A 21,320-nucleotide genomic window follows, 5' to 3' on the forward strand; every position below is an offset into this window, starting at 1 on the left:
TAAAACGAACGTTTCTGTAGAAATAAATAGTGTAAATAGAGTCAAATTCTTTCATTTAAACACCATGTGATTTATTGCACATTGAACAACACTTTTCTATAAACTGTATTTAATCCACATTTAGAAACAAATTAATTGACTTAATGAGCATATTACAGAAACCATAATTTCATAACTTTCTTCTTTCTGCCTAAGAGTGGCCATAACTGTTTGGATGCAAGTATGCATACTTACATGTACACATGCAAATAATATAAAGATTACGATATTTTTTTTTATAAACGCCATGTCATCAAACGCAGCTGAAGGCTATCTCAATCGGAAAGATCCTTGGAAGGTAGCCTTTCTTTCCCATTCTTCATTCGGCCTGTTCTGAAGGATGCACGGATGACCTTAAATGACCCACAATCCTTTGCACACTTTTAAATTCACAAAAATAAACTGAACTGAACTGAGTTTTTATGAAATGTAAGACAAAAATAATGTTTTTGGACACTAAAGTATAGATGGTATGCTTTTTTTTTTTTGCTGTAAATATAAATTATTAATTATAATTAATGTTATGAAGTGATGAGAATACTTTTTGAGTGCAAAAACAAAACAAAACTAACTGGTTACACTTTATTTTAGTGCCGTAGTTTCATTGTAATTACTCAAATAACTTACTATAGAGTTACAGTTAGGGTTTGGTTTGTAATTATGCATAATTTACTGTTATTACTATATTAAGTACATGAAGTAACATGTAACTATGGCACTGTAAAATAAATTGTTACCAAATAACTCAATTTAAACTCTTGTCATACGCAGCTGACGTAGTGAACGCAGTGCAGGCTTCCATGTTTACATCCGAACGCCGGCTATTCATGTCGCTTCTTAACTTTAGGATTGAACCACTGTAGTCACATTGACTATTTTAACAATGTCTTTACTACCTTTCTGGACCTCAAAACGTGCAACGATGTGTGGTTCAGATATCCTCAGAGTTCATCAAAAATATCTTAATTTGTGTTCTGAAGCTCTTACGGGTTTGGGACAACATGAAGGGGAGTAACCTACTTAATGACTTAAAGAAATTTCATTTTTGGGTGAACTAACCCTTTAAGGTCCAGTACTTGTATTAATGATTCAAACTAGCAACAAGCTAGAAGGACATTTATGTATCATATGAACAATAAAGTTCACAATATTTTATTGAATTATCTTTAATCTTGAATTATTATTTTTTTTATAAATCAATTTTAAAACTGTATTTATAGGATTTTTTTTTTTTTTTTTTTTAAACTATAACTTTTGCTTTCATTATTCCTGACAGCTATAATTAGGAACACATAGAAGAAATATAAGAATTAAAACCAACATTATTCCTGTAATGTGTGCTGTTATTCAAAAAACAATGGTTAATAAGTGTAATAAGTTATTAAGTGTGGCTAAAAAATAAGTAAATCGATGATGTACCACCAACTGCTAATATTAATTCAATATTAGGACCTAACAAAGCAGTTTTTCTTAGAACACATGATGCATCACAAATTTAACATGGATATAGATTTATAACTATTTATGATAACGAGCTAGCGGTGGATGTTCAGATAAAAACGACCAATTTCAAAATGTTCAGATTTTTTAATGTAATAAAATATCAGGGACATGTTCACCTATTATAATAACAGAGAATGCAAAGTTAATAAAATATATTAATATAAAAATAAGATAAAAATGAAGGCTTTAGGGCTCCAAAAAAGTAACAAATGTACACAAACAAGGATCCGTTTCAGATATTTTTATTTTTCTGCATAAAAATGCACAGAATGTGACAGTTAATTTGCTTCACATGGGCTTCGGAGGAGCTCTGGGGGGAGCACCCTGTAGGAAAAAAGGAGAAAAAATGCTGAGATCCACCTAAAACTCAAATTAACACCACTACAAAACACGCATTGTAACTCTACTAACATACTGCAGCTGTTACTTTAACCTAATGAAGTAATAAAGATTAGTCATCTACAGAATTTCAGGGTACTTACACCAGGCCTGAAGCGGGGAGGTGGTGTTCGGTCCTTGCGGGCCTCCCGGGATCTGTTTCTCACCACCTTGCTGTGGATGGCACAGCTAACACAGTAATGCAGCTTCACGTAGAGCTTGGGCAATACATATGCTACAAAAGGAAGAGAGCGGAAAACAGAAAACCAGCATTTTAATCTGCAATATCACATACTAATGAGACTCAGTCAACGTTTTTGCTGCTAATGCAGTCACTTACAGTCAAACACACTAGCTTCAGAGATGTCCCTCACAGCAGCGGCCTCCACGATGTTCCTGATGACAAACTTCTTGATGGCCTTGTCCTTGGGAACACAGCGGGCACAGTTGGTGCAGCGGATGGGCTGGACATGGCCACGGCCCTTCTTTGCACGTCCGTTGTTCCTTCTCTTCTTAGTCTGTCATTAAGAAATTTAAATACTTCAATAATTAAAATAGTATTGGACAATTCAATTAAACATCCTATACTTTCTGACCAACGAATTTCCATGAATTTTAGTATAAAATTTTTTTTTATACAAATTCTTTCTACTTTAATTTCTTGCTATTCATGCATTATATATATATATATATACACACACAAAATATTATAATTATTATATAAACTACTAATAAATATATTCTCTCTATATAAGGATTAATCTATTTTATTTATAACAAGAAAACTATGTAGTGTTATTTTTCATTTGATTTCAATTTCTGCACTTTGTATATGTTGTATTTATTTGCACTATTGCTAATTTGCATATTGTTCTTACTGTATTACTGACTGCACGCTTCTCACTAATAATGTTTGAAATTTATATTAGTCTAGTTTATTAGTTAGTTGCTCTTTAGACATTATTTTTGTTCATGGTATTCATCTGCAACAATATTTTGCAAAAAGAAATATATTTGACTTTTTTCCCCTCACAATATTTGAATCAAAACTGGGAATTGATAAGAATCGGAAGCAATAAGCAGAATCGGAACTGCAAAAATTCCCAATCCCGATACCCAACCCCATTTGAGCTCAAATTTTATAAAGGAAATCACAATTTTCAAATATTATAAAATAAATATTAAATTTGATATCTGTATGTGGTTCCCATAGAAATCTTTGAAATATCAGTAAATGGCCAGTTTCAGGATTTCCATTACTATAATAACCACATACATAAGTAAAATATTAAACTTTTAGGTAACTATTTTTGTAATTTTTAAAATCGTGATTTCCTGATATTTCCAGGTTCTCATTATTATGGTATGAGCTGTACATTTCCTAAAAACAGACATACAAAAGTGGCGATCTTTTTCGCACCAATCAAAATCAATTATTGGAAAAAAAAAAAAAAGTACTAAAAATGATCCAAGTGTCAATCGACCCTTAATTTTTTATCAGCTTAGAAAGCCTGTTCTGCATTGATCAGTAGTTAGATCCGCATCAATCTTCAGGTCAGCTCAGTTTACACCAAAGTACTGACAGACTGCAGCGTCTTGATATATACGCAACATATCGACAATAACACAAGTAGAATCAGTACATCAAAGACTTAGTAGCTATAATAAGCATTAAATGCCAGTATTTTGCTTTATATATACACACAATACCAGGCCTGTCCATGCCGCGTGCTGCTGAAGAGGCAGCCACATGCTAGCCACCATCAGAAACTTCTTACTAAAAACTGTCTAATAGTCTGATGTAGTATCCCGTTTGTAGTCAAATCACATACCTTACTAACTACGCTCGGTGATCACACAGTTTTCTTGACTATATAAATGAGATTTCATATACTAAATAATATTCATGGGTCAATCGCGAAAACTCAAGACTCACCATCTTGAACGGGAGGCAGGAAAGAGGACCGGAAAACGCTGCTAACCGGAAATAAATCTTTCTCTGCTACACAACAAAAGTCTATTGAACGAAAATACAGTTTCGATATGATGCAAGGCTAGAAATATTAACGTTTAATTTAGGTATACAATTTAAATATATACTTAAAATTTAAATATATATATATATATTACTAAATAACACAGGGGCTAATTTATTCCTAATAAGGAACTAGTTTAATGGGGAAGGATACGCATTAGTGGCGCATGTTGAGCTGTGCAGTGTCTGAGGGCGAACGCAGCGTAAAAGTCATGTAATAACTGTCATAAAGGAGACAGACTAATCATCCTTAAAGGGTTAGTTCACCCGAAAAATTAAATTCTGTCATTAATTACTCAACCTCATGTCGTTCCAAACCCGTAAGACTTTCGTTCATCTTCACAACTCAAATGAATATATTTTTAATGAAATCTGTCCCTCCATATGGAGCAATGCAATTTACACATTCAAGGTCCAGAACGATAGGAAAGACATCCTTCAAATACTCCATGTGACTCCAGTGGTCTAACCTCAATTTTATGAAGCCACACAAGTTCTTTGTTTGCACAGAAAAACATAATTGAACAAAGGTCTTACGGATGTGGAACGACATGAGGGTGATTAATTGACAGAATTTTCATTTTTGGGTGAACTAACCCTTTAATTATGTAAACACAATATTAAACAAATATTATTATAATATAATTATACTAAATGGTGTAAGTCCATCAAAGGTAGAGTTATGTAAATAGTTTTGCTCTGTTAAATGGATAAAACAATATTAAATGTAATTTCATTATAATACTTTTGAAAATGGATTAACAATAATTGTAATTGCATAGCAAATATGTTGACTTACGCACAAATGCTCCTTATTAAAGGGTTAGTTCACCCAAAAATGAAACTTCTGTCATTTATTGCTCACCCTCATCCCATTCCACCCCCGTAAGACCTTCATTAATCTTTGGAACACAAATTAAGATATTTTTGATGAAATCCGATGGCTCAGTGAGGCCTGCATAGGGAGCAATGACATTTCCTCTCTCAAGATCCATAAAGGTACTAAAAACATATTTAAATCAGTTCATGTGAGTACAGTGGTTCAATATTAATATTATAAAGCGACGAGAATATTTTTGGAGCGCCAAAAAAAACAAAATAACGACTTATTTAGTGATGGCCGATTTCAAAACACTGCTTCATGAAGCATCGGAACATTATGAATCAGTGTATCGAATCAAAGTCGTTATTTTGTTTTTCTGGCGCACTAAAAATATTCTTGTCACTTTATAATATTAATATTGAACCACTGTACTCACATGAACTGATTTAAATATGTTTTTAGCACATTTATGGATCTTGAGAGAGGAAATGTCATCGCTGGCTATGGAGGCCTCACGGAGCCAACGGATTTCAACAAAAAATATCTTAATTTGTGTTCCAAAGATTAATGAAGGTCTTACGGGTGTGGAACGGCATGAGGGTAATTAATAAATGACAGAATTTTCATTTTTGGGTGAACTAACCCTTTAATGTTAAAAGTGCTCAAGAATCACTAGACTTGGTGAGTTTTAACTGAATTGTCTTCATAAGAAAGGGCACAACTGAGAAATGATTTCAAATTTATATTATTTTAATTAACGAATACTAAAAATAACAATACATAAATTGTATTTAAAAGAGATGCACAGAAAATTACAAATGTTGTAACCTGAAAGGTTAGGATATAAAATCTTTGAACATGATACATTGAGAAGTATACAATGGAGGGGGGGGGGGGGGGGAAGAAATCAAATCAAATTTTGTATCTTAATATTGTAACATTATGAGAGAACTATTGGATCAGTACATATGCAGTATGCAGACAGATAAGTGGTTTCGTTGACATCAGTAATGTCAGTGCCTCAGTAAATCAAACAGGAGAATTTATTGGGGAAAATATAACAATCTAATAAAATATAAATCTATGAACATATGAAAAGAAACAAACAAACAAAAAGGACACACAGCCACACACAGATGCATGCACACAAACACACATGGGAACACAAGGGTAACAACTTCGTCCATTATACAATTCCAAACCAAACATCGCCACAGGAAAAAAAAAAAAAAAAAAAAAAAAGACTGGCCTTGAATCCTGTAGAGATCATCAATAAAATCATATTTGATCACAGGCTGTATTTCAGAACTAGACTAAAACCTTTAAAAAATAAAAAAAAAAACAATTCCATATACACAGTCCATAAACATATTCCATATACACATCTGTGAGAATAAACACACTGGATCCGAGCACCACTCGAGTTTGGTCAAGAAAGTTGCCTTATTAAAAAAAATCAGAACTACTGATTTATCATGATTCATCCAGTCCAGCAGATTTAATATTACTTATATATTAAAAAAAAAAAAAGGACCTGCAATTTTCTTTCTATTGAACCCTTGATTAGTAAAGTGCTCTTGGCAAGGTTTGCCCTTACATGCTGATGTGGGTCCGGTCCCCCTAATTTAAATATATAAACCATTAAAACAGGCATACTGATAACCAATCAGCAGCCACAAGCAAGTTAACCGATGCCAAGAGCAGCACAATCATGAAACAGATGGTCCATCATATCAACTTCAAGCACATAGTAGCTTATTTACTTTAAAGCAAATTTGGGAATTGTCAGAGGAATCATGACGTGCTTTGATTAACTAGTGCAACTGCAACTAAACAGTGTGCTTGTTTCGATGTTTTCCACAGACAACCAAGCAGCGCCCTCTGCATGTCAGCCCATTTAACCAATCGAGTGTTTAACGAACATCATTAATGTCTTACTGTAATTCTAAAGACTGGAAAAGTCTGAATTTTGCTTGTACAGTGTCTAAATGTTGTCTAGTGGCTATAAAGGTTGCTTGGAAAGCATTGGTTTACTCCTGACACCCCTCTAAAATACTGGCCCCTTTTATTTATAAAACGGCGAGGTATAAAACCGCTCTCCACCAATCAGGGAAGACGAAGAGGTTACATACAACTGGATCTCACTCAAAACACACAGAAAAACATGTACATTAAAATATCAGTACTGAAAGACAAGATCAAATTCTTGCAAGCTACAAAAGGATTGAGCAAAAAGAGGGAAGTTTTCGGCTCCCGAGCTGCAATAACGCTTGTTTGCCGTTTTTTAATCGTCGTTTCCCACAACAATGCAGGTGCACTCTGAGGGTCAGGTAAACAGGAGGTTAATAAATGCAGCAAAATTTCACTTTCGCTCAGCTCGATACCATTTTGCGGCATTGCAGCTTTAAAAAAAAAAAAAAAAAAAAAAAAAAAAAAAAAAATCTGAATATCAGGTCTCCCTGAGTTAGTAGCACTTCACTGTGTCAGTCTGCTTATGTCTTCTTAGTCCTTTTTGTTTTAAGAAATCCACAAGAAAAGGAAATGGAGAAAAAAAAGAAGAAGTCTTACAAATGTACAGTTAGCTTTGGAGGGGCAGCTGGTAGCATCTGAACGGTTTTGAGAAGAAACACAATTTGCCTTTAAGATGCGTCTTGTGTCTCCAAATACTTTCTGCTGCCACAAAGGTGCAAACGAAATCTTGCACTATTTAGAGAGGTGAGATGGTTGTTCTGTGTTTTAAGGTGTGTGTGTGTGTGTTTGGGTGCTGGAGGAAGAGGCTTAAAATGAGGTTTGGAAGTGAGAAGTTGTGTGGGCCTCATGCATTCATTTTTAATAGCTTGACAAGGCAATCTCAATTTCATAATTTAAATGGCAAAAACCAGTGAGGAAGATAATTTTTCATGGCTGTATCAGTTGTATTAACATAAATACGCATATATTTGCATATATTAAGAATCCAATTTTAAATTTAACTACATATACGTAGATTTTTTTTTTTTAATAAATGAGGCCCATTTTGTGTATAAATCAGAAAATGCATAATATATGCATATACAGTCATATGTGGAGCATATTAGGCGAGGATAAGGATGCATTGTGTGTGAAGGTCTTGGTCAGTAGTTCCTATTTGTAAACACTTGTCTGTGAATCCGTTTAGTGTTGTTCCTGCTGGTGCTTGTTCACATGTGCGGATAGAGCTAAAGGTGCTAAATGAGCGCTGCCGTGTCCATGACGTCTCTGTTGGGATCCAGTGTGGCAAAGAACCGCACGTCCCTGTCCTTGTCCATCCTCAGTTCGGACAGAGCCTCTTCTAGCTCATCTGAATAAGCGCTGCCTGGGTCCTTGAAGTATGCTGAGATCAGAGTAGACACATAGATGGTGATCAGAACTGATGTCTAAACTGTGACACTTACACAGAAAAATATTTTATCTTTTGTGCTATTAATAGTGAAAGTTTATTAGTTAATAGAGGTTAATATAAAACAAAATTTTTTGATTTTTTACATCACTGCCTGGCAAAACTACACTTGACGACTTGTACTTTGGACATTATCATTCTAGAAAGCATTTCAAAGTATACACCTCATACAGGATATTACTCTAATATTTTTGCTCCATTTTCCAGGCAGAGAAAAGAGAGTAACTTTTAATTTAATTTTAACCCTTGGAGGGTCTAATAAAAGAGACACGAGTCTTTGTTAACATCCTGTGATGCATGCATCTTCTAACATGTCTGTAAATTGTGTGCGTTTGCCTCTTACGTTTTTCCAACACACTCTGTCGTAACGCCTTGGCCACTAGTACGCGTACGTTGGGCACGGGATCTGATGAGAGGCTGAGTAGACTGGGTAGAAGGTGCTGTGCAAACTGGTCCATGGGCATGCAGTCCTCCTCCACTATTGCCTGAATGGAAACAAAGGAAATGTTTCAATCACTCACACATTTAGATTTTGCCTGATGCAGATTGTACTCAAAAAAAGAGGAGGTTTTAAATAAATAAATTATCATTTAAATAAATGAAATTGCACACTAGTCTGTTATTGTGGTATCTTGATTTTAAATGCATCCATCCCACGTCATGAAAAATTAACAGCAGCAAAAATATGACAGTAAAAGAAGTGAAGAAACAGTGTAGGACCACATGAATTAATGTAAAGATGGTGTGAGTGTAAATCCTTTGGATAATGCTGTATGAAACTACGATTTGATGTCAAATTTACCTGGCAAATGAATGCAAATGCCTGACGTCCGACCCATTTGGGACAGTGGCAGAATCTCATAATGAGCTCATTAATGTAATTCAGACCCAGGTCATGAGCTTCACAGGAATAAAACTTCTGCAGGATCACCACCACCTACACAGATTCACAAGACAAAACTTAAAGAACACTTTTTTTTCATACTTGAATGTACAAAAAACATTGTTTTTCACATATTTCACATTGTTGAAGCACCTCTCTTCCTAGTCTGTCAGTAACGCTCTGTTTAGTTCCTGTCTCTATGAAGCCTCTCCTTCCGAAAAGTGCAATGTGCTCTGATGGGGATGCATATATGTTAGATGATCGTGTTGGTAATTTCTTTGTGCCGTTTTGATCCTTTCTCATAAGGCGTGATGCTTGCAAATGCTTGAACAACGGATACTTGTTCAGTCGGTTCAGGCTGGCTTTAAGGTATGCTTTTGTTAGTTTCGATTAACTTTGTCGACATGCATTGATCATACAGTTTTTTATGGCGCTGTTTTAAGTGCTGGAACAGCTTTGTTGTATTGCCCGGTTACATTGCAACAATCTCACAGGTCTTGCAAATTACCTTGCTCTCTGACACATCATCTCTCCTGAATCTAAAATACTAAAATATTCTGAATTAAAATATAAATATCTTAATAAATAAAATTGCAGTCTTATGAGATTTAGAAATTGCATGTGCTCAGATCGCGATTGTTTTGCAATTGCAATTAATTGCACAGCCCTAGGCTGGACCAGTGGGCTGTGATTGGTCAACCGCTTTGAACGTGTTTGGGTTTGGTTTACACCCCTTACCATAACCATGAGTTTCAACACACTACTAATGCAACTCATCCTTTTTTTGCATAAGCCTTGGGTGGGAATTATTTAAATTAGGAATATTTTGATGTGTTTGTTCCCAGAAGAAAACTCAAGACTACAATTGAGGCATTTCAGGGAGTTAAGAAATAGTGCACACTGATATAGAGAATAACTCCATTTGTAGTGACTTTGCGCTTTGTAGCTTTGCAGACCTTTTTCATGCTCAAACAGCAACATTACACAAAACAATTCAAAATGTAAAAAAGCATAATAGGTCCTTTTTAAAACATTCAGCACAGCATGTGTGATCACCCGAGACAGATTTTAATCCCCATGAGATGAGGTTTAAAACCAATGGAGCTGCTGAAAGCAGAACATAAACTCAAACAATACAGTAAAAGGCATTGTAATGTTGTGCTATTTTTGGAAACAAGCTGAAAGGAATTTGACTCACCAGTTTATAGGAGATCCACCGCACTTCAGACACTTTGTCAGAGCAAAGGTTAAGCGCAATCTGTCTGAGGTAGTCATAGACGTCGTTGTGACTGTACAACTCAATGATCAGGATGAGCTGTCTAAATACACAGACACAGACATATGCCACAAGAGTGAGATCACACTTAAGTGCTTCAAAAAACACTCTGAAAAACACTGAATAAAGCATGTAACAAAGTAGTACATACTCAGCTAGCTCATAGCGGAATCTCCAGTTTCGACTGTTGTCCGTCACCATGAACTCCTGCAGCTGATACAGATACTCCCGACGCTTCTCGGCATGAAGAAGCTACAAAAGAGGAAACAAAGATTTGTTGATGCCAGTGCTGATAGGGACTTTGACTAAAAACTATTAAATAATGCTGATAGCCATGACATGCTCATAAAATATTAAATTAAACTTTTTGAAATGCATTTAAGAAATCAGCAAACTTAAAAATAGATTTTTTTTTTTTTCTCCGTATGGGCAATTTACTTTTTAAAGCTCTTTGCATAAGCTACACATATTTTCTCAGTTAAAGAAATTTCATATTCTCACCTTTAAGAAATCATACAGGTGTTTGAGGACTCCTATCCGCACCTCATCCAGATCTTTGAGGAATCCATTGAATATGGGCACCAGGTCAGCCGCAGTCAGCTGATCCCCCAGAATCACTGCCAACTCATGGATAGAGAAAGCAAGTGTTCGTCGCACCTTCCACTGGAACACATACAAAGTTAATTCATTTCACAAATGCAAAACACTCAGTGTACCAAAGTTACTGCGTCTATACCTCATGTATTACATATTTACAAAACAAAGACATGATGTAACAGAGATGTAACAATTATAAAGTGAAATGTGTTACAGTACTGTACTAACATTTGATATTTTGACAGTTTGGTTTTCCAACAAATACCATGGTGAGTAATGCATATTAAGAGGAAGTTTTACCTGTACGTCTGTAGCGAGGGTCTCGTACGTGTCTTTGAGGCAGTGCCAGTTTTGTCTGCCCAGCGTTAGGGCAACACCTGGCAAGCTGAATGCACAGTGTTTGGCGATCTCGGTGTCCACAGTCTGAGCTCGAGCGGGGTCTGTCATGGACAGATACTGATCCAGCAACTGCTGTGGAATTACATTCTGAGACACAAGAAAGAACGAGTGTCAGGAAACTTCACAGAGTTGATAAACTAGTTTGACCAGTCGGATTTAGTCTGTTTATTTACAAAAAGAGTTTTTATACATTTGATGTGCTTTTCATTAATGATTATAATTGAACAAGGTTTGTGGTCTGTACAAATACTGTTTAAAATTAAGGCCGATGTAAAGCTAGGAGATTTTAATATGGTAAAACATGCAAGTATTTCCCAAGCAGTACTTTACCTGAACTTTAGACTTCTCCTCTTCGCATGTTTTAAGTGCGTCGGAGTCTTTGACTTCCTCCACATTTTCTATTAGGTCTGACTCCTGTATGCATACACACACACACACACAAATGCATATACAGTATAATGAACTCTCTACTGAAGAGTTACTGTGCCAGCACTTCCTTCTAATTACATTTGCATAAAGAGATTTACATAAAAATGCAGAAGTCAATTTGCCATGACATGTCAAACAGTGGCAGCAGCATCAAAACTATTTAAAAACAACATTATAACTCCTTTTATAATTGTTATGACCTCATATTAATTGACAGATTACATGGAAATGGTATTTTCCAGCCTCAGTGAAGATTCTTCATTTGGAGGCTTTATTCAGGGAATAATGATATAAAATTATTTCAATTAAAAATTCATATATGGATAGTTCTGACAACAACAACAATAGTAATAATGATTTATTATTATTATTATAAAATAATTAAAAAAAATAAAATTACTATTAATTTAATTATTTAAATAATACTAAATAATGTTATAATTATAACATTTAAAAAAATATCTATTACATTAAGTATTACATTTATTCCTGTAATAATTAATTCATTAATTTAAAAGTTATAATAATTAAATTATAATTATAATTAAATTATAATTATAATTATTGTCAAAAGTTGAAATATTTGGTAACACTTTAGTGTCCTTGTTACTATAGTAATAACTATAAATTATTTATAATTGCATGCAAGTAACCCTAAACCAAACCCTAATCCTAACCCTAGAGTAAGTACATGTAGTTAATTAATATCACTCAGTACTTAAATGTTTAATTACACTGAAACAGGGACACCTTACAATAAAGTAGTGAATTACATGAACTAACATTACTATTATTAATATGATTATAATCAAGTATATAAATTATAATGGCAACATTTAAAAAAAAAACTTAAGTATTATAAAATTAATTATACATAATAATACTTCAATTGGAAAAAACGTGATGGGTAATTTTTAACGTTGTAACTGTGAAAAGGCTAAATTGACTTTTATTCACTATAAAGTTGTCTTCTCACCTCACTGCTGTGTTCAGAGTCATCTACCAGCACAGGTGACGTGGAGGGCGAGTCTGAGATCTGTGCATCTGTCAGTGAGAGTTCACTCATGGCACTGAGCTCATCAGACGTCGGGGAGCCTGTGGAACCGTTACTCTCTGACAGAGACTCATCAGCATCTTCTGTTTGACTCTCTAGTTGGGCAGCTTTTAGCGCAGCGGACAACACCTTCACTTGAGCTGCGAGTGGAAAGCAAATGGGGGGAATGAAGAACTACAATTCCCTACTCAGTAAAGAGCAAAAGAACATGAGCTCTTTTCAAAATCACCTTGAACATCAGGATCATCTAGGTGGGGCTGAAGACAGTCCAAAACTTTCTGGATTTGGGAGCTGGTGGCTGGGCCTTGTGCATCTAAACATGGCACGTTTTCTTTCCCCTCACTTTCCGTCTCTCTCATGGTCTCTTCTTTTTCTTCTATCAACACATCTCTTTTCTCCACTTGCAGTAGCTGCAGGTCTTGGGTAATGTCAGGTAGCGGGGGTCTCCAGAAGTTGAAGGAGTTGAACATTGTGCAGTCATCCATCTGCTGGTGGGATGAAGGGGTTAAGCTTTCAGGCTGGCTCTGGCTGGTGCTATCAGAGGAGTGGCCACGTGGAGGATGTGATGCTGGAACCGCTGTGTGTGAAGTGGATCGTAGCTGCTCTGAACGGGGCTGAATGAGACTGTCTGAAGAATCATCAATGGAGGCATTGCGGCTGTTACTCGAACTGCTGGTGGTCACTTCCTGTCTGTGGCTACAAAGACAGGAGGAGGTTCATTTAGAATTTATTCATTTTCTTTCAAGTTTTAGTATAAAGAAGTAACTAGGAACTACACTACTGTTCAAAAGTTTGGGGTCTGTAATATTTTTAAAATATTTTTGGAAAAAAAAAAAAAAAAAATCTCTTATGCTCACCAAGGCCTGCATTTATTTGATCAAAAATACAGTAAAAACAGTAATATTTTGAAATATTATTACAATTTCAAATAACCATTTTCTATTTGAATACATTTTAAAATGTAATTTATTCCTGTGATGGCAAAACTGAATTTTCAGCATCATTACTCCAGTCTTCAGTGTCATGATCCTTCAGAAATCATTCTAATATGCTGGTTTGCTGCTTAAGAAACATGTCTTATTACCAATCTTGAAAACCGTTGTGCTGCTTAGTATTTTTGTGGAAACCATGATTTGCAGGAAATAAATTTTTTTGTAACAATGTAAATCTCTACTGTCCCTTTTGATCAATTTAATGCAACCTTGCTAAATAAAAGCATTAATTTCCTTAAATATAAATCACATTGACCCTAAACTTTTGATTGTTAATGTATGTAACTATTTAAAGAACTAACTAAGAAATGGTCCAATAGGGTTCAGGTGAACCCAAAACAAGCTTAATTATACAGGGCTTCAAGTTAAGATTTAATCAACTACAACAACTAGCTGATTACAAAATATGTAACCAGAATCATAGTGAAGAAACCATGTGCGTTTACCTCTCTGAGGAGATCTTCGGTATCTCGCGGAGGGTTCCATCCTCACAGAAATGCAATCCTGTGATAGAAGGGTTGGCAAACGTGGAGATGAAACGACCTAGAGACTGGAACGCAGCCTGGCGTACCTGAAAAGGGAAAAAAAAAAAAGGAGAGAAGTTCCCTTCCCTTTAAAAAAAACAAAAAAAACAGATCCATCCATTCTCCAAACCTCTTTGCTCAAATCTAATTTCTAAAATGTAATAAAGATTGTCCAAAATAAGTGGAAAACAGAAAGTCAGAAATATCACAGGTCCAAAGTCCTACTCTGCATAGCTGCATACTAAACATCAAATAACCATGTTTACTTTCAGAGAGGACAGAAATTAGATGCTGAGTCACAGCATGTTAAAACACTGTGTGTGTGCGTGCGTGTGTGTGTATATCTTTGTTCTTACCCAGCGTGACTGATCACTAATGAGGTTGATGAACAAGGGGGACAATTTAGTACGTCGCACCTCTGGAGAAGTGCAATTTGAAACAACCATGAAGCATTCAGCACAGGCTTTCCGAATACCCCACAGACTGTCTGAGCACAGGTCAAAAAACTTAGGCATCTGAGGACAAAGACAGAGTGCTGGTTAACACATTTGACTCAACACAAAGACTAAAACTAAAGCTTTTCTGAGATTAAGGATGTTTTTTGGGTCTAGCACTCAGATATAATTAAACAATGATTTTGGCCCACTGTGACTGCAATATTGTCATAAATACAAGCACAAAAGGTAAGCTGCAGAGGTCTCACCAGTAGTTTCTCTGTGGCTTCCTGGCCAACAATAGAACAGAACTCGCCAAAGTTTGCTGCACAGACCTGGCGGTGAGAAGAAAAAAGAAAGAGAGAGAGTTTAGACATTTGCAATAATGTCAAATTCAGTCTTCTGTTATGTTGTAAGCAGAAGCTTGCTGCAACTCAAGCAGCATTGCTTTTTGCCGACCCAGCACGAGTTTCAAAAGTAGATTAACATTCTTCACAACGTTTTCCACACAATGTAGGCCAAAGCTTCATTACTGAAGTTATCTGAATGACAAATCAGTCACAAACACATACAACATTAAGCAGCATTGTTTTGATGAGCTTGTTTTGACCAGAATACAACTTTATTGGGTTAAGACTCTTTGTTTATAGAAGCCATTTCTGTCCGTTGGGTTCTCAGGATTGTTACTTATTTGTCTCGTGATACTGATATAATAATCATGCATGGATCTGGTATTTCCACACATTTATAAAAGAGAAATATATTGAATTATATATTGAATATGTTTTTTTATAAATAGAAATACTTTTATTCAGTAATGATGCATTAAATTGATAAAATGTGACCGTAAAGAATCCTGAAAAAACGTATCATGGTTTCCACAAAAATATTAAGCAGCACAACTGTTTTCAGTACTGATAATAATGTTTCTTAAGCACCAAATCAGCAAATTATAATGATTTCTGAAGGATCATGCGACACTGAAGACTGAAGTAATGATGTTACTTTTCTTCTTTTTTTTTTTTGCCAGAGGAATACATCGTATTTTAAACTTTATTAAAATAGAAAACAGTAATTTTAAATTGTAATATCTGCTTGGTTACAAATATTTTTCCAAATATCTTCCTTTGTGTATAGCAGAACAAAGAAATGTATACAGGTTTGGAACAACTTGTTGGGGAGTAAATGATGACAGAATTTTCATTTTTGGGAGAACTATCCCTTTAAATTTTGGTCTCAAGGTGATTCGTGTATGTATGACATATGAAGCTCACACACACACACACACACACACACACACACACACACACACACACACACACGCAATGCACATCATCACATCAACTATAAACATGTTCCACTAACATTTAAATATCACAAAATGACAAATACTTACATAGACCTTATTTTGAACTGCATATCCATTGTTAAATATTTTATTGGTTTAATTTTAACTTAAATATTGCCAAATATTATTGCAAAGACATCTCATAAAACAGTTCCAAGTCCTTCAAAAAATCATAGAACATATTGAGAGTTTTACCTTGCGGACTTGAAATAGCCTGACGTCACTGCAGAGTTCACAAAAGCGCAGCAATAAAAGGTGTTCCACCGTGTCTTTAGTCAACATGGTCACCAACTTGCACATTATCTGCAAAAAAAAAAAAAAACATTATCCACCATCAACACAAAGATCAAAGCATGAAAGTTCATCTCAACCCCACAAAACAATCAGCACAGTAACACAGTTTCATGCAGACAGTATACAGATAAGCATTCCATCACAATTGGAATGAAGTTACAACAGGAAATATAACACGTTGCCATCTCTTCGGTCCTATGAAAGCTCATGGTTTACATATTTTTACGATGAGTATTATCCACTGCCAGTAATCAGCATGGCATTCTCTTTAACACAAAGACCCACCGCTACAGCCTCGATCTTGTAGTCATCGTCACTGCTGGGTTCAGTGAGCTCCAGAAGCACAGGGCAGACCTTTCCCTCCATATCTGCCTTACTCATCAGACCCTGTTCAAGTAACACCAGCAAAGCAGCCTGGCTCGTCTTTCGCACCTAAGGGAAAAGCAAAACCGATTCAAAGGATTGTCTGAACGACTAATCGCTTAGTTAGTGTAAAGGAAACCCTGAATAATAAGGCTTTAGGCATTTTTCCAATACTAATTAGATGCATTCCTAAATGATACCACCCTTTAATATGAAAATAACAGATGATATTTAACAAGACTAAATAAATATTACACACAATTATCAAAGTTTTCATTAAAATAACAGAAGCCAACAAATTATGCATAATAATGCGAACATTGCTCAAGCGATCTGCTAACTGTGGTGAAACTGACTGTTAAAGGATGTGAATTTATTACAACAGAGATGCTTAGATGGCTCTATTGGTAGTAAAGAGTGAATTACAAAATGGAATGAAAGTACAAGTAAGAGTTAAAGCACAGCATGCTTTCAGCAACCAAAAACTTCTCTGCTAAATTGCATTATTAAAAACTTCCTCTTTAAAGCACTTCCCAATAAAAAAATATTAAAGCTCAAAATGTTTATTGTTATTTTATTAATGAATAAATACATTTTAAACAATTAAAATAAATATATGATTTTTGAATACATTTTATAAAGCTAAAAAAATATTTTTTTTATTCATACATGTATTTACTGGTGCCTACTAAGTCACCAGGTGGGACCACCTTGACCAATCCCTACTCAAAAGACATGATGTTTGTCATTATTTCTATTCAGAAGAACAACAACCACTTTTCCAAAGTAAAACTCACCTGGTTATTAGGGTCTGTGAGATACCGGACCACAATGGGAACAAGGTATCGTGAGAAGGCTTCTGGGAAATTGGGGCGATTTTCATGGAGGAACATGGCAATGTTTGGTACCTGTTCCATCAGTTCTGCTCGCACTGTCGGTTCTGTAACATCACATTATATTTACCATATTACGTACAGTTCTAGCATACTAAACAGGTCAAATACAGCTAAAAGTCATACAAACCTCCATCCTCCGACATCCTGGCAACTGTTTCCATGACACTGATGAAGTCATTTTCATTATCACTGAACTCCCGGAGCACATCCAGCAATCCACGAGCCACAATTTGCCTGAAAATAAACATCATGCTATCAAGCACACCATAATAGGCCATATGACATGGGCCTTCACAATTTAGAAGCAAAAATCTTTTTGAGAAAAAAAAAAAAAAAAAAAAAAAAAAAAATGACAGCCCTTTTTATAATCCTAGAATAATGTTTATAACATTTCCAAGTCAAAGCCAAGTTCTTTTACAATGACATGTTTGGCTCCTAACAAGTATTTATGGCCCAAAGTCGTATCAGGTTCGCTTTGAGCTCCTACATTTTTTAACTTATTTTCCACAGTTGTACCATAAAAAGTTATTCTCATATTTTCGTATCAAATCTCACTTAAATAGGTACAAGAGGGACAGCTTATATTACTCCTAAATAAACATTTAATATTGCATGACAGAGAAAAAAAAAGAAAGAAATCCGTCTCGCATAACATGCCTCAGTTTCAAACTGCAGATCACACGCTTTACATCTCACCTGTTGAAGACGTTTTCACTGAAAGCATATTTCTCCAGCCGGCCCAGAGGGGTGAGATTATCCTGGCCTGAATCCAGGAATGCGGTTATCCGAATCCCATCACACTCTGAACCATAGTCATCGAATCCAACTGCAAGACAGATTTATACACACAGTTAATGACTAAGTATAATTTAATGTCCAGTTTGTTGGTGCAGCCTCATGGTGGCATCAAATGTGAGATCTTTTACATTAAAACCAGGAATCATGGAATTCAGAGTGACAGAGTAGATCTAATGAAAAGGGAATTTGTTTAATAAAAAATTATTTTATGTTACAGCAAGAACAGTTAAAGGGATTCCATTACATGCAGTCCACTTCTGCAAGCAAAGATCGCACGGACTGAAACCGGTGAAGCTCTTAAAAGCATGACCGGGTCAATTTAAAATTTTACAATAATAATATATATATATATATAAAAAAAATATATATATTTGGTTCAAGAGTTTTGTTGATTTTTGTTTTGCTGTAGACATTTTCATGACAATTCTCTTACTTTGCACTAAATTTCTATTCAAATCAGGATTAAGACAGTACATACAAACACACACATATATAACATATATTATAATTATATATATATATATATGCCCATTACAGTAGCATTTTGAGGGGAAAATGTGTTTAATTTGAATTGAAAATAAAACAATTGCAAATGATTTTAATGGTTCTAAAATGGACTTTATTAAGGGAAAAATATTCTTATTTTGGTTGTGGGGTGAAACATGACCTAGACATGTTCTTGAGGTTTTTTTTTTTTTTTTTTTTACCCAGCCACACTGATAGAGAGATAATGATCTGTAAAGTTGCTGAAGAGTTCTGTATACTCACAGTCATCCAAATCATCATGACCGTCTTCAAAATATAAAGACAGACCTGGGGAAACACAAACAAAAATGTTCAGATCACAGACTGACAACTGTACAGTACATAGACAGACAGTTTCAAGCCATGCTACTGTCACAAAGGAAGCTGGGCTGTGCCTCACAATCTAGTCAGCTATCTAACTAGCCTTGCATTTGGGGCTTTTCAGTCCAAGAAGAACGAAACCATAATGCCCAAAAAATGCTGTTTAGGTAGGCAGCTCACTAGGTTTTGACACACAGTTTTGGCATTTATCGGACTGTTAGCTTATCTCACTAAAATGTCAACTCAGGTGACTACAACAAATAACACGTTTACTATGTCTGTCAAACACTTTTTATACTGTAGTCTGCAATAAAATACAAATAGGTCTTATGTTATGACACATTATTAATGCATTTCAAAAGGTGACCAGCTAACAAAACGTGTTATCCGGGAATCGACCCCGGCTAACAAACTGACAGTCAAGCTCCTGTCAACTCAGCTATGGTATCTTCACTATTTACTTAAAAGTACAGTATATTTTCCATTATTAAGTATTTTAATACAACATATATTGTCTCGTTGGCAAAAAGTTCTTTATCACAGTACTTTTATAATAGCCCAGTCTGTCCTGCTAGCTCCACAACTCGCAACTAGTGTTAATCCACTTAAAATTTGACCAGGCTCATGGCCTTTGTTCTAAAATACATCAGAAATGTTTAAAAGGCATTACGAGTCATTACAGTCAACAGCGATAACAGGGCCGATTCTCTTTAAACCGCCTCATAAAGCTTTAAATAAATGTACTAAAGCACGTTACCTGCCATCTTGATTTACAGCGGGGCTGTCACTCCACTTCCTCAAAAGATTTCCTGCTCTTATTTCAATCCCGGCATCTATATGAAGATCAAATACTTTAAAAACAGAGATGAACTCATCGAAACAAAACACTTTTACGCGCGAAAATATCGCAAATAATTGTATCGCTCAACCGAAAGCTCGATGAGAAAAAAATAAGACAATGTAGATCACGTGACTCGTCTAGCGACGTCCGATTCGTCAATGAATTGTTCATATGAGTCGGATCTTTTGAGTGAATCAGTTGAACCGGTTCACAAAACCCGAAGCCCGTTTCCGCCACAGTTGGGTAAAAAATAATTCCACAGTCCTGATAATGAGAAACAATCTTATAATTATGACTTAGTATCTCATTATATTGATAAAGTTTCTCATAATAATTACTTAGTATGTCATAATAATGAGAAACTTCCTCGTAATAATGAGAAAGTTTCTCGTAATAATGACTTAACGTCTCATAATAACGAGAAAGCTTCTCGTAATGACTTAACATATTATTATGAGATACTAAGTGATTATTATGAGATACTAAGTCATTATGAGAAAGTTTCTCATTATTATGACATAGTAAGTCATTATTTTGAGATACTAAGTCATTACGAGAAAGTTTTTCATTATTATGACATAGTAAGTCATTATTATGAGAAATGTTCATAATATAATGAGATATTAAGTCATAATTATGAGAAAGTTTCCCAATATTATAACTTAAAGAATCATATTTTCCATAGGTCAACGCTTCCACTCTTTGAATTTTTTTATTGTAATTATTAAATCCAAAATTTTGTTTATTAACTTTTTTTTATTAACTGAATCAGAACAGCAACATAATTTTCAACACAATTATTCTCAGTGGCACTTCTCGTTGTGCTCGATATATAGAGTTTTTATTCAAATTAGCACAAAGGCAGGACAAGTATTACCATGACATATTGACATATAACGTAATTAACTGAAATTTAAAACAATAAATATGTTTATTGCATATATATATATATATATGTGTGTGTGTGTGTGTGTGTTCTTAATAGTGTTCTTTATTGACGCAGCCACATTGATGCAGAAATATTAATCTGTAAAGTTGCTGAAGTGTTCTTCTTTATACTCACAGTCATCCAAATAATCATGAACTGGGGTACATGAAATTACAATAAACACGATATTAAAACATAACAGAATGTGTAAAAGCAGCCATT

The 21,320-nt window shown here is 35.0% G+C and overlaps 2 protein-coding genes across 3 annotated transcripts; both read right to left on the reverse strand.

Annotated features, from left to right (window-relative positions):
- Positions 1 to 1,768: 1,768 nt before the first annotated feature.
- rps26l (ribosomal protein S26, like) lies at positions 1,769 to 3,978 on the reverse strand. 2 transcript variants are annotated; one of them, XM_067373672.1, is made up of 4 exons: positions 3,857 to 3,978; positions 2,261 to 2,438; positions 2,025 to 2,155; positions 1,769 to 1,866 (listed from the first exon to the last, which is right to left on the reverse strand). In XM_067373672.1, the coding sequence occupies exons 1-4, from the start codon at positions 3,857 to 3,859 to the stop codon at positions 1,831 to 1,833; spliced, it is 348 nt and encodes a 115-aa protein (XP_067229773.1). In that variant the 5' UTR covers positions 3,860 to 3,978; the 3' UTR covers positions 1,769 to 1,830. The 2 variants fall into 2 exon arrangements, with proteins under 2 accessions (XP_067229773.1, XP_067229772.1); XM_067373671.1 differs by lacking the exon at positions 3,857 to 3,978 and adding an exon at positions 3,631 to 3,687.
- A 1,606-nt stretch (positions 3,979 to 5,584) lies between these two features.
- Positions 5,585 to 20,304, reverse strand: ppp4r1l (protein phosphatase 4, regulatory subunit 1-like). Its single transcript, XM_067374253.1, has 20 exons — positions 20,087 to 20,304; positions 19,252 to 19,296; positions 18,382 to 18,511; positions 17,813 to 17,919; positions 17,587 to 17,729; positions 16,712 to 16,858; positions 16,328 to 16,435; positions 15,054 to 15,119; positions 14,707 to 14,865; positions 14,273 to 14,397; positions 13,064 to 13,530; positions 12,757 to 12,974; positions 11,682 to 11,765; positions 11,253 to 11,438; positions 10,857 to 11,018; positions 10,507 to 10,607; positions 10,278 to 10,398; positions 8,999 to 9,133; positions 8,540 to 8,681; positions 5,585 to 8,130 (listed from the first exon to the last, which is right to left on the reverse strand). The coding sequence occupies exons 1-20, from the start codon at positions 20,091 to 20,093 to the stop codon at positions 7,985 to 7,987; spliced, it is 2,799 nt and encodes a 932-aa protein (XP_067230354.1). The 5' UTR covers positions 20,094 to 20,304; the 3' UTR covers positions 5,585 to 7,984.
- Between the last annotated feature and the right edge of the window lie 1,016 nt (positions 20,305 to 21,320).

The sequence above is a fragment of the Chanodichthys erythropterus genome, chromosome 21 (assembly GCF_024489055.1).
Source record: "Chanodichthys erythropterus isolate Z2021 chromosome 21, ASM2448905v1, whole genome shotgun sequence".
In the NCBI taxonomy this organism is placed as follows: domain Eukaryota; kingdom Metazoa; phylum Chordata; class Actinopteri; order Cypriniformes; family Xenocyprididae; genus Chanodichthys; species Chanodichthys erythropterus.